The 14,265-nt window shown below is 45.2% G+C and overlaps 1 protein-coding gene across 3 annotated transcripts in view; it reads left to right on the top strand.

Annotated features, from left to right (window-relative positions):
* The window catches only part of dok2 (docking protein 2), a 40,745-nt gene extending 26,878 nt beyond the window's left edge, over positions 1–13,867 (top strand). For 2 of the 3 annotated variants that reach the window (XM_042000164.1, XM_042000166.1), the window contains 4 exons: positions 6,980–7,149; positions 11,101–11,385; positions 11,481–11,597; positions 12,740–13,866. In XM_042000164.1, the coding sequence (XP_041856098.1) occupies positions 6,980–7,149; positions 11,101–11,385; positions 11,481–11,597; positions 12,740–13,534 (1,367 nt within the window). In that variant the 3' untranslated portion in view covers positions 13,535–13,866. Of the gene's footprint in view, positions 1–6,979; positions 7,150–11,100; positions 11,386–11,480; positions 11,598–12,739 lie in introns of all 3 variants that reach the window. The other variant, XM_042000165.1, reaches the window with a different exon arrangement.
* The last annotated feature ends 398 nt before the right edge of the window (positions 13,868–14,265 follow it).

Raw genomic sequence — 14,265 nt, 5'->3', positions numbered from 1 at the left:
CTGAAGTCCACTATCATCTCCTTAGTTTTGCTGACGTTTAGAGAGAGGTTATTTTCCTGGCACCAGCTGGTCAGTGATTTCACCTCATCTCTGTAGGCGCTCTCGTCGTTATTGGTGATGAGGCCTAGGAGGGTGGTGTTGTCGGGAAACTTGAGGATGCTGTTGGAGCTGTGCCTGGCGGTACAGTCATGGGTGAACAGGGAGTACAGGAGTGGGCTGAGAACACAGCCCTGTGGTGTACCAGTGCTGAGGACGAGTGTGGAGGAGAGGTGACTGCTGATTCTAATCGCCTGTAGTCTGTTACTGAGGAAGTCCGATATCCAGCAGCAGATGGACTTCCCCAGGCCTAGGGCGGTGAGTTTTGACACCAGTTTAGAGGGGATTATGGTGTTGAAAGCTGAGCTGTAGTCAATGAAGAGCATTCTCACATGTGTGTTTCCCCTCTCCAGGTGGTTGAGAGGTGTGGACTGCTAGAGCAACAGCGTCGTCTGTAGACCTCTTATATGCAAACTGCAGGAGTCCAGGGTGACAGGGAGGGAGCCACAGATGTATCTCTTAATGATTAGCTCAAAGCTCTTCATGATGACAGATGTGAGTGCTATGGGCCGATAGTCATTAGGACAGGATGCTGTGGGGGTCTTTGGGATGGGAATGACAGTGGAGGTCTTGAAGATGGTGGGAACAACAGACTGGCTCAGAAACAGGTTGAAGATTTTAGTAAACACCTCAGCGAGTTGGTCAGCACAGGTTCTCAGCACCTGTCTGGGGATGCCGTCGGGCCCTGGTGCTTTGTGGGGGTTTACTTTCTTGAACGCCCGTCTCACTGTAGCCATGTCTATACAGTGTACAGCGTCCTCACTGTCCACAATAAATAAAGACCTGAACAATATGTCAAAATTAAACAGGGTTATATGAAGAAAATCAGCCTGACAGACAGAAGAGAGAAAGTCTAGTTTCATTCAGGATCTCATTGTGGTGACTGTGAAGTAATGAGGTCAACCAGACTGTGTTAGTTCTTTATAAAGCTCAAAATCAGCACATAAATACAGGTGGTTGCACACACCACACCTGCAGATTAACTACAGTGCAGAACAAGAAGAACATCAGAGAAAGCAACGCTGAGTTGATCTTGGTTCCCCCTCTTACATGACTTCCAGCTTTATACCAAGTTACATGAAATTTGGTTCCATAGTTTATTCTGTAATCTTACCAACAGCATCTCAGTAATCGCACGTATGCTACTACTCTATGTTCCTGAGGTTCTGCGGAGCATCTGTCCCTCCATCGGACCTGTGGAGGCTGTGATGATGTGTTTGGGGTGGCCAATAGGGTGGCCAGGATTTAGATAGCCACCCCACCCTTGAAGGTCCGACTTCTTGGGAGGATTCAGTTCTTGTGTCATGTGACCTACCTCAGCCTTTTCCCTGTTTCCCTAAGAATGGCTTCTTGACAGCCACGTTTCCATGGAGACCATTTCTGATGAGGCTTTGGCCAGTAGTACATGGATCAGCTGAAGGTCCAGATGCCTCTCTTAAGTCTTGGTTAAATCCTGTTTTCTGACTATCAAACTGTCAGGTCTTTGCTGGTTTTACAGATGAAACTAAAGAAATGGGAACAAATGATGCGTCTTTGTGACAAAGAACCTAAAGATCCAGTTTAAACCGGTCATTTGCTAAGGTGTATGTTGGTTACAGAGAAGCTGCTTTCCAGCAGGCCTACTGAGCAGTTGCTTAGGTCCCTGAGCCAGAAGACCCTACAGAGTGACAATGTGGAGAAGCTGCATCCCAAACACAGGATTCAGAGGCAGGAGGCAGACGAAGCGCAGGAATACGGGTTTTAATCCAGATTCACGTAAAAACTTAGAGACGAATCAGAGGAGACACGGCGAGCTTGATCTGCCAAAGGACAGCTGAAACCAAGGGTATAAATACACTGAGGTGAACTAACAGAGAGCAGGTGAAGCAAATCCAACCAGGTAATGACCAGAAGCATAAACAGAATGCAACACACCAGGGAAGGAACTACAAAATAAAACAAGAAACCAGACAGGACAATATGACAGTAAACCAAAAACACACAGACCATGACAGCGGTGACCACTGTCAGCCAGGGCCCCGCCCATTTCCCACTTTTGCTGTGGTTATTTCACGTAAAAATGTAGAAAGTTTTCTGTCTGGCTCTGAGACAGAAGTAAAAAGAGGAAGGAGACGAAGACAGAGGGAAGTAGAGCATATAATACAGAAGCTAATTTAGCTCAGAGCAGCTCAGTCTGTCCTGGTCTTAGTGAGTTCCTTGATGTGACCAGGATGGAAATAAAACATTTAGTTTAGTCATCACATTAAAGCTGTGTCCAGATAACCAGTTAAGTTTATCTGTCAAGCTAAAAGTACTAAGTTATAGGATTTATTAGCAATAAATCTCGATTATCTACAACTAAAGATGCATTAATTCAACATTCAAGATTCAAGTTCTTTATTGTCATTATGCAGCATAACAAAATTTTGAGTGTCTCAGCTTAAACACACATAAATAGGAAATAAATATTACAGGCACACATAAATAGATAAAAATAAAGATATAAAATATTTAAACGATATTAGAACATGTGTATATTTACAGAAAATGAGAAAATTCCCAGCAGACAGTAATATTTACAGTATGAAGGTGTGTGTGTGTGCGTGCGCATGCGTGCGTGTGCATGTGTGTGTGTGTGTGTGTGTGCAGGGTTGGCTGCATGTGTGTGAGCATTGTAGGGGGGGTGTATGTGTTAAAGTTTAATTCATTTATTTAATGTACAAAATGGCGGTGAAATGCAGTCGTACATGGTGGAGGCTGTGCACACCCACTTACCACTAGTAAACAACAACACGGTAATAAAGTAAAAAGACAATAAATATAAATAATGAGCCACGGTGCTGCTGTACGACTGACTACAGAACATTTCCAGTGTGGATGGAGCAGCATATGAAGCTTGTTAAAGGGAGGAAATGACGGTGTTTCCAGCAGAAGGTAGGACGCTGGCCAGGGCCACTACAGGGTCGAGTTCCAGCTCCTCCAGCCTGAGGGAAGAAGCTCCTCCTGAGTCTCTCTGGGTTCGCCTTCATGAGCCTCAGACGGCAACCAGAGCGCCGCCGCCTTGTTAGGATGAGGGTCTCCATGATCCTGTTCCTCTGGCTGCTGGTCTCCTCATGAAGATGTCCTGGAGGGGGGAAGGTGGTACCATGGTACGCTCTGCTGACCTCAGCACCCTCTGCAGGGCCCTCCGCTCCCGACCAGTCCTGGTCCCGTACCACTGGGTGGTGTTACCAGAACTCTCTGCACCACTCCAGTGTAGAACATCCTAATGATCCTCAGAGAGACTCTGAACTTCCTCAGGTGTTGCTGCCTCGTCCTCTTCACCTGCCTGCCTATGGGCAGAGTCCAGGATAGATCCTCTGTGAGGAGAGTCCAGGATAGATCCTCGGTGAGGAGAGTCCAGGATAGATCCTGAGTGAGGAGAGTCCAGGATAGATCCTCGGTGAGGAGAGTCCAAGATAGATCCTCGGTGAGGAGAGTCCAGGATAGATCCTCGGTGAGGAGAGTCCAGGATAGATCCTCTGTGAGGAGAGTCCAGGATAGATCCTCGGTGAGGAGAGTCCAGGATAGATCCTCGGTGAGGAGAGTCCAGGATAGACCCTCTGTGAGGAGAGTCCAGGATAGATCCTCGGTGAGGAGAGTCCAGGATAGATCCTCGGTGAGGAGAGTCCAGGATGGATCCTCGGTGAGGAGAGTCCAGGACGGATCCTCGGTGAGGAGAGTCCAGGACAGATCCTCTGTGAGGAGAGTCCAGGATAGATCCTCGGTGAGGAGAGTCCAGGATAGATCCTCGGTGAGGAGAGTCCAGGATAGATCCTCTGTGAGGAGAGTCCAGGATAGATCCTCGGTGAGGAGAGTCCAGGATGGATCCTCGGTGAGGAGAGTCCAGGACGGATCCTCGGTGAGGAGAGTCCAGGACGGATCCTCTGTGAGGAGAGTCCAGGACGGATCCTCGGTGAGGAGAGTCCAGGATGGATCCTCGGTGAGGAGAGTCCAGGACGGATCCTCGGTGAGGAGAGTCCAGGACAGATCCTCGGTGAGGAGAGTCCAGGACAGATCCTCTGTGAGGAGAGTCCAGGATAGATCCTCGGTGAGGAGAGTCCAGGATAGATCCTCGGTGAGGAGAGTCCAGGACAGATCCTCGGTGAGGAGAGTCCAGGACAGATCCTCTGTGAGGAGAGTCCAGGATAGATCCTCGGTGAGGAGAGTCCAGGATAGATCCTCTGTGAGGAGAGTCCAGGATAGATCCTCGGTGAGGAGAGTCCAGGATAGATCCTCGGTGAGGAGAGTCCAGGATAGATCCTCTATGAGGAGAGTCCAGGATAAGCTTCATGCCCCTGAAAACTGTGTTTATTTGTGCTGTGTTATGTTGTAAATGTAGTCCCTGCAAGTCATAATGTTCCAGTATAGAGCTGAGTCTTCTATACTGGAACCATGTTGGATCATTTTCACTCTGGTAAACTAAAACTGTAACTAACAAAGCCTTATTTCAACCGTTCTATGTCCAAATTTTACTATAGGAATCAGCCCACTGTGCTTTTTCTAGACTGGGTTGGTAAACATCAATGCGCTGTTAAGATTAAGATTATTAAGAAATTCACGTTGTTAAATATTTGTAGTTTTTTTTGGTCTGTGTGCTTGACAGATTTGCTCTACCAAGGGAGACATGATATATACATGGCTGCCCTTGATATTTTTATTATTTCTATTGTAATCTTATTTTCTTTAGTCTTTATATGTCAGTGCCGAACCTGACAGGAAGATAGAGGAAGAGGAAGAGGGAGAAAATAGGGAGAAAAGGACAGGATTAAAATGTGTAAATAACAGTTGCCTTAAACACAGCACAAAAAAACAATATAAACTACCACAACATGATACATAAAGAAAATAGGATAATGATGATATGAAAAAGTACAGTAGTCATCAAACGTATCTGCAGAGAAACGTACCAACACACAAACATCAGCAACATCTAGTCAGAAGCAGATGGAGAGACGTGCATGTTTGTGATCATGCACGTGTGAACGTGCGTGCGTGGCCATGCAACAAGGAAGAAATGTGTGTTTGCAAGGGGGCCGTGATCAGGCAGCACCAGGACTGTGGACCAGGACTGTGGACTCTAGACCAGGACCATGACTGTATATAGAGTTTCAGTGCTGCAGTGATGCTGCTGCAGAAGAAATGTTTCTAGTTGAATCCAGGTCAGGAAAACCAGCTCCTGAAGCTGTTGGTCCACATCCTGAAACACCTGCAGCTCAGAGCCCGGTGGTTTCCTCTGAGGTCTGATTCATTTCAACAGCTGAAGACATTTAAAGTCCTGATGTCTCACTTTCTCTGTGTTTACAGTTATTTAACAGACAGTTGGCAGGGCCGCTGCTAGCCAACTGCTTTGTGGTGCCCCCGTATTTTAATCTAACAGTTGTTACAATTTTACATTCTGAGATGTTTGGGATTCATTTTTTGAGAAATATTTGTCACATTTAAAGCAATCCCATGACAGGCCTTTGCATAAAAAGCTATTAGGTAAAATAAAAATTTAATCCTAAAATTTCTAAATAGAGACTTTTCTTATAAAAGGAAACACTCCTGGTTGGACCTTGTTTGCTCCAGCAAGGACTTGTCCTCTCTCCCTTCCTGGCTCTGTGGTTCCAGGATTTCCCGCCTTCTCCCACGTGCAGTAAGACTATTCCTCCGGGCATCCCGTATAACAATAAAGTGTGTTAACCTGTCTTCTGTCTCCGAGGGGTCCTTGCGGAACACAATCTAAGCAACTGCTACCAAATGGTAAGATTGTTACCATGGTTACAGAATCAGTTCAGCTAAGATAAAAGTATTCTGTGTCATTGAACATGTCAGAAGCTGAATCAATGCAGCACACAATGACAGGTCTCTGATTGGCTGGAAGTTAAGGGGGGTGGTTCTTTTCATGTTCTAGGTGTGTGTGTGGAAGGAGGACGGAATGAGTCTGTACGACTGATATTCCAGCTGTTAGAGCCTAATAGCCGAGCTTGTTTGTTTGTTTATGGCGTAGTTGTATCCCACACAATCTTTTTCTTCCTGTTAATACATAATCACCAAACTGGATCCCACTTCACCCTCAGAAGGCTGGAATGTTTGTAACTCTAGATATGCAGTGATTATGATTAATCATGACCCCCTTGGAACTTGGTGCCCTACAGGCAGTGCATGATACGTGTGGTGGGAGTGGCGGCTGTTGTGGAATTTTATTTATCAAAGATCACACACTAAGTGAGAATCAAACAAAGTATTTTAATAAGAGCTGATCAGGCAATGAGAATCCCACAGTCAAAGAGGTTTGACTGCGCGAGTCTGAACAGATACATTTGGGTTTGGTTTATATGAGCTGATCACATCAAGACAAATCATTAGTCCTCTGTTTCAAAGGAATGTTATCAGAAGATTGGAAGGGGAGGTAGATGGAGCTCACTCAGTTCATATCTGGGTACAAGTCATCCTCCTTCCTTAGTAAATCACAAGACAAGGTTTTGTAACAATACAAAGTGCAGACATATGTATAAAATTTTCCATTACACAGCTCTACCTGGAGCTTCAGTCCAGTCTGAACTCCTGCTGGAAGGATTCAGTTCTAAGTCTGTTTGAAGGCGTTCCTCGTCTGATAGGAAATGAGGACTGTAGGAACTGGTTGGTACATCCAGGTATCATCTGCATAGAAGTGATCCAAGAAGCCTCGTCTCAGGTCTGGGATCACCAGATCTGAGAGAAGAGGTTCAGCACCAGGCTGTCCTCACATAAAGACGTCCTCAGAGATGAACAGTCTCTTGATTTGTTACTTAACATCAGGACATACAACCTGTTTTACATCTGACTGGATGTTTCTCTGTGGAGGACTTCATGGTGTGTTTCTGTGTGTGGTGTGTGTCAGCACGTGATTTCAGAGTGTGTGTTCGGAGGACGGAGGCGGCTGATCGCTGCCGACTGAAGGGGGACGGCGTCCTGCGAGCTGACATGGACGCTCTGCATCTGCTGGACAAGGCGGGAGACATCCTGTACAGCTGGCCGTACAGATATCTGAGACGCTTTGGACGGGACAAGGTGACACGCACACACACACATGCGCAATCATGGATGAAGCTTTGTTTAACTCGTGTTACGATGCTTCAACATGCCGAACGTGCTACTGGTGGTTTGCTTACTGTGAAAAAGCTTTTTGACCACATCAGACCAGTTCGTTCCTCTGGTTTCCCCCCACCTTAGAACAGATGGTAAAATTCTCTTACTGGTTTTTAAATGTTTGAATGGTTTGGCTCCTATTTTAAATTTGCTTGATTGTGTGCCAGCCAGCTGCTTTTGGCTGCTGCTGTTGGTTCGGTTAAAATCTGGGGGACTGAGCCTTTTCACTGAAAGCCCCCCAGCTGTGGAACAGATGCCTGACCAGCTGATAGCTGCACCATTAATACAACTCTGATGTTAATCTTTCCACCTTTTTATTATTATTTTTACTTAATTCTTTAATTATGAATGTAGTTTATCTTTGTTGTATTGCGGTCTGATGTTGTTTATATTGTCTATCCTGTGCAGCACTTTGGTCAACTGAGGTTGTTTTAAATGATCTATAGAAATAAATTTGACTTGACATAAAGGTTTCCCACCGACGTCTTTGGAAGACACATGTATCATGTAAAATATTCTGTTCATGGACAGGCTGGGTGGTCATATCCACTTTCTTCACCATTTCCACCTTCTTCATTATCTCCACCTTTCTCATCATCTCCTCCTTCCTTGTCATCTCCTTCTTCCTCATTATCCCCTTGTTTCCCATAATCTCCACCTTCCTCATCACCTCATCCTTTGTCATTATCTCCTCCTTTCTAGTTATCTACCCCTTCCACATCATCTCCATCTTTCTCATCATCTCCGACTTCTTCATCATCTCCACCTTTCTCATTCTTTCTCATCATCTCCTTCTTCCTCATTATCCCCTCGTTTCTCATAATCTCCACCTTCCTCATCATCTCATCCTTTCTAATCATCTCCACCTTCATCATCTTCTCATCCTTTCTAATCATCTCCACCTTCATCATCATCTCATCCTTTCTCATTTTCTCCTTTCTAGTTATCTACTCCTTCCACATAATCTCCACTTCCTCATCATCTCCACCTTTGTCATCATCTCCGACTTCTTCATCATCTCCACTTCCTTATCATCTTCACCTTTCTCATCATCTCATCCTTTCTAACCATCTCCGCCTTCCTCATTATTTCCACCTGCATCATCATCTACTACTTACTCATTATCTCCATCGTTCTTATCATCTCCACCTTCTTCATCATCTCCACCTTTTTCATCAGCACTACTTTCTTCATCATCTCCACCTTTCTTGTCATCTCCTTCTTCCTTGTCATCTCCTTCCTTCTCATTATCCCCTTGTTTCCCATAATCTCCACCTTCCTCATCACCTCATCCTTTCTCATTATCTCCTTTCTAGTTATCTACTCCTTCCACATCATCTCCACTTCCTCATCATCTCATCCTTTCTAATCATCTCCACCTTCATCATCATCTCATCCTTTCTCATTATCTCCTTTCTAGTTATCTACTCCTTCCACATAATCTCCACTTCCTCATCATCTCCACCTTTGTCATCATCTCCGACTTCTTCATCATCTCCACTTTCTTATCATCTTCACCTTTCTCATCGTCTCATTCTTTCTAACCATCTCCGCCTTCCTCATTATTTCCACCTGCATCATCATCTACTACTTACTCATTATCTCCACCGTTCTTATCATCGCCACCTTCTTCATGATCTCCAACTTTCTAATCATCTACACCTTCTTCATCATCTCCTCCTTTCTCATCATCTCCACCTTCTTCATCATCTCCTCTTACTCATCATCCCCACCTTTCTCATCATCTCTTCCTTTCTCGTCATCTCCTTCTTCCTCATGTTATCCTTTCTTATCATCTCCACCTTCTTCATCACCTTATTTCTTATTATCTCCTCCTTTCTTGTCATCTACTCCTTCCACATCATCTCCACCTTCTTCATCATCTCCACCTTTTTCATCAGCACTACTTTCTTCATCATCTCCACCTTTCTTGTCATCTCCTTCTTCCTTGTCATCTCCTTCCTTCTCATTATCCCCTTGTTTCCCATAATCTCCACCTTCCTCATCACCTCATCCTTTCTCATTATCTCCTTTCTAGTTATCTACTCCTTCCACATCATCTCCACTTCCTCATCATCTCATCCTTTCTAATCATCTCCACCTTCATCATCATCTCATCCTTTCTCATTATCTCCTTTCTAGTTATCTACTCCTTCCACATAATCTCCACTTCCTCATCATCTCCACCTTTGTCATCATCTCCGACTTCTTCATCATCTCCACTTTCTTATCATCTTCACCTTTCTCATCATCTCATTCTTTCTAACCATCTCCGCCTTCCTCATTATTTCCACCTGCATCATCATCTACTACTTACTCATTATCTCCACCGTTCTTATCATCGCCACCTTCTTCATGATCTCCAACTTTCTAATCATCTACACCTTCTTCATCATCTCCTCCTTTCTCATCATCTCCACCTTCTTCATCATCTCCTCTTACTCATCATCCCCACCTTTCTCATCATCTCTTCCTTTCTCGTCATCTCCTTCTTCCTCATGTTATCCTTTCTTATCATCTCCACCTTCTTCATCACCTTATTTCTTATTATCTCCTCCTTTCTTGTCATCTACTCCTTCCACATCATCTCCACCTTCTTCATCATCTCCACCTTTTTCATCAGCACTACTTTCTTCATCATCTCCACCTTTCTTGTCATCTCCTTCTTCCTTGTCATCTCCTTCCTTCTCATTATCCCCTTGTTTCCCATAATCTCCACCTTCCTCATCACCTCATCCTTTGTCATTATCTCCTCCTTTCTAGTTATCTACCCCTTCCACATCATCTCCATCTTTCTCATCATCTCCGACTTCTTCATCAACTCCACTTTCTCATTATGTCCACTTTCTTTATCATCTCCTCTTTCTCAGAGGACAGATTGTGCTCATAGGTGCACATGATGGAAAATATGTTAAACCAACTGGAAATCAGACAGAAAATATGAGAATTTTCTAGATTCTCTCAGCCAGGAGGAGATGGAAGCATCTCACTCCAGGGAGGTGCAGATAAAGTATTTCTCCTGCTCCAGTGTTACGCTGACAGCCTCACGGTCATCATGGTAACGTGCACAGCTGTTCAAGCTGAATCTACGTCATTTTAGAAATTTCTGAGTCGTATTGCGGCTTTAAATGGATACATTTTTTGTAGGTTTTATTACCATCAACACGTTATCTGAGATCTGAACTTTGAGAATATGTAGAACAACATCTTTAATATTCAAGAAAAATCAATTAATATCGATGTAATTTAAACTATATCAAATCGAATTGGATTTAATCAAAATCGAATTGAAATAGGCTATTGTGAATCAAATCGGATCAATTCAGGAAATTAGTGGCCCTGCCCTACTTCCTCATCACCTCCATCTTCCTTGTCTCCACCGTCATCATCACCTCCATCTTACTTATCGTCTCCATCTTTGTCATCGTCTCCACCTTCCTAATCATCTCTGGCCCCTCCTGGTAGATTTTTGTGCTGGGGGTAGAAAACATCTTTTTAACTGTGTTATGACTAAACATCTGGATGGTGGATGTCCCTGAAGACCTGCTAGGATGTGGCTAACATGGTTTCAGTTTAGCACAGATGTGCTGGTCCACCTGGTTGATGTGTTTAATCAATCATGACTGGGACCACTGGGAAAGCCAGAGCCAGACCATATGTGTGAGGCTGATGTGTTCATATTGTGTTTGGCTCCTGAGTCTAAGGTTTCACTAAATGTGGAATCATGTTTATGTTAAATCATCCTGAAATTAAAACTCGTCTTTAAGTGTCAGACTGCTGCTTCACTCCTGAATCCTGTACAGCCTCCAGGTAGTCTAATGACACTCAGGAAGCTAGGACTTAAGTCTGGTTTAACTGTTTCTCTCTCCCCAGTCCACCTTCTCCTTCGAGGCAGGCCGCAGATGCGACTCTGGTGAGGGGAGCTTCGAGTTTGATACCAAAGATGGGAACTTTCTGTTCCAGACCGTAGAGACAGCCATCAACCTACAGAAGATCTCCTTCCCCAGCAGGCAGACCTCTGGGGGAGGCCAGGGGAGCCCAGAGGCCCCTCAGATCCTGAACCTGCCTCCCCCACCAGTCAACCCACCCCTGGCCCACAGCAGGACGCTGCCACTGCCTCAACCCCGCGGCCAAGTGCCACAACCCCCCCCTGCTCAGGTCAGCTGACGCTCCTGAAGTTTTCTCTAAAATCAAGACTCTTACAATCATTTCTAGATTTTCTGAAATCTTTGCTTTCTCTGCTTTGCCTGCAGGAAGCTGACGGCGTGTACAGCATGGTGAGCGAAGCTCCAGGCTGTCAGATGATTCATCATAAAGACAGTGAGAGCTTCACCCCTTCACAGCAGCAGCAACAGCAGCGCCCCCAGCTGGTGAGAAACAAACACAAGAATCAACACTTCTCTAAAAACAACCAGTCATTAGGACTTCAGCCATATCTACCCATCTGTAAAAAGTAGTTCCAGGGTGATGTTCGACACGGTGTAAAAAGTAGTTCCAGGGTGATGTTCGACACGGTGTAAAAAGTAGTTCCAGGGTGATGTTCGACACGGTGTAAAAAGTAGTTCCAGGGTGATGTTCGACACGGTGTAAAAAGTAGTTCCAGGGTGATGTTCGGCATGGTTTAAAAAGTAGTTCCAGGGTGATGTTCATCATGGTGTAAAAAGTAGTTCCAGGGTGATGTTCATCATGGTGTAAAAAGTAGTTCCAGGATGATGTTTGGCACGGTGTAAAAAGTAGTTCCAGGGTGTAAAAAGTAGTTCCAGGATGTAAAAAGTAGTTCCAGGGTGTTGTCCATCATGGTGTAAAAAGTAGTTCCAGGGTGATATTCAGCACGGTGTAAAAAGTAGGTACCAGGGTGATGTTCAGCATGGTGTAAAAAGTAGTTTCAGGGTGATGTTCATCATGGTGTAAAAAGTAGTTCCAGGGTGATGTTCGGCACGGTGTAAAAAGTAGTTCCAGGGTGATGTTCATCATGGTGTAAAAAGTAGTTCCAGGGTGATGTTCGGCATGGTGTAAAAAGTAGTTTCAGGGTGATGTTCATCATGGTGTAAAAAGTAGTTCCAGGGTGATGTTCGGCACGGTGTAAAAAGTAGTTCCAGGGTGATGTTCATCATGGTGTAAAAAGTAGTTCCAGGGTGATATTCGGCACGGTGTAAAAAGTAGTTTTAGTTCGATGTTCGGCATGATGTAAACAGTAGTTCCATGGTGATGAAACGTCTCAGTTCCATGCTCTGGTGTGTTGGTGATCTGCTACTGGGTTAAAATATGGTCGGTGAGGATGAGAACACAGCGTCTCAACTTTTGGAATTGTGCTTGTGACATATTAGGAATGTTTATATTTAACTTTAACATCATCATCAAACATGATTTATCATCTGTGTAATTAACCTAAGTCTCCCGACATGATTCTGACTGATAAAAACCAACGAAGTCATAAAAATGAGGCTCACTGGGTGGGATGAGGCCAGACTGGTTTGACTGGTCACTGATTGGTTGTGTGTTTTGTTTTCAGTCTCATCTGGAGCCTCCAGTCGACAAAATGCTGACTGCTGTAAAGAGCTTGACGCTGGACCCTCGTGGAGTCCCCACCCCTCGAAAGAACCAGGTGAAGATGATCTCCAGCTGTCCTCTGCCCAACGCCAGCCCTGAGCTGGCCCCGGGCCCCGGCTCCAACCCCAACCTGGACCAGATGTACTCACAGATCAGCCTGTCGGGCGCTGCTGGTCGGAGCATCAAGAAGGAGAAGAAGAAGAGCAGTGTGGCCCCGCCCTGCACTCCTCCACTCAGCAACAAGGAGTCCGACTACTCCCTCCCCTTCGACACCATCACCACCAACGTCATGTCCGACATTTTGAGCTGCCATCAGGGTTCCGGCAACGAATCAGGCGCCGATCCGCTGTATGACAGCATAGACGAAATGAAGATCAGAAACATCTCCATCAGCCAAGCCAACAGCCTGCGACCCACCTACAGAAAGGTGGACCACATCTACGACGAGCCCGAAGGCTGCGCTGCCACCACCTCAGGTCCCACGCCCATCACTGCCTTGTACGACGACCCTGAGGAGATGAGAGGAGACGCCTGGAGGATTATGGGTACAGCAGCCGACCCTAAAGGCCATGAGTATCCCTATAACCCCCGTGAGGATGACTATGCTGTACCCAAACGACCCCAGAAAGCTTTTATCAGCACTCAGGTCACCGGAGAAGAAGAAGAGGAGCTGGGAAGAGAGGAGGAGCTTGAAGGTGAGGTGGAGGTGACTGAGGAACAAGAAGATTCCCCATACAACAATGTGATGTTAAAATAAAGTAAAAGAGAAACCAGCGCCTGTAGACATGACTTCATTGTGAACCACATTACCCCGTCTGTCCTTTTTATCCATCGTATGTCAGCATATCATCTTCCTGGAGAATCCCAGCTGGTCCAAGACCAGGTGGGAAACTTACTCTGGGTCAAGCTCAAGTGTCCTTCCAGTAGGAACCTCCAGAGGCCTATGGGGGTATTTTCCTCCCTTTAATCAATTGTTTGCTTTGAGAGCAAGATTTTTGGTTTTCATGCTCAAATATCGTCGTTCTCTCTCTCAAAACTCTGCTCTCACACTCAGAAAGTCCCTCCTACTTTCAGATATGTTGTTCTTCCTTTCAAAACTCTGCTCAGACCTGAGGGGTATTGCACGAAACCAAGATAAGGGATTAAGCCGGGATATGTTGGTTATCCTGGCTGAATTTAGCCCTAAGTCGGTTGCATGAAAGCAGCTCAAACTAAACCCGGCCAAGTTACTATGGTGATTTATCCGCTGCAGCTAGCCTGCTCCAGACCAGGCTAACTGCTCAGGCTAAGATTAATCCTAGCGAGTCACCTGCATGTCCAACGTCAATTCTGTGAGGAATTAATGTGTTTTACAGCATGTCCACGGTCTTCCTAAGTATGGCGCGTCATTTTAATCATCCAGTATTAAAATATTACAAATACAGTCACCGTACATTTAATCGAAATCTGTTCATAATCGCAACAGCCTTTTTATATGGATTCGAGTTG

The sequence above is a fragment of the Melanotaenia boesemani genome, chromosome 11, assembly GCF_017639745.1.
Source record: "Melanotaenia boesemani isolate fMelBoe1 chromosome 11, fMelBoe1.pri, whole genome shotgun sequence".
Classification (NCBI taxonomy): Eukaryota; Metazoa; Chordata; class Actinopteri; order Atheriniformes; family Melanotaeniidae; genus Melanotaenia; species Melanotaenia boesemani.
Note: the sequence above shows the minus strand (reverse complement) of the source record. Positions and strands in the feature narration are given on the sequence as shown.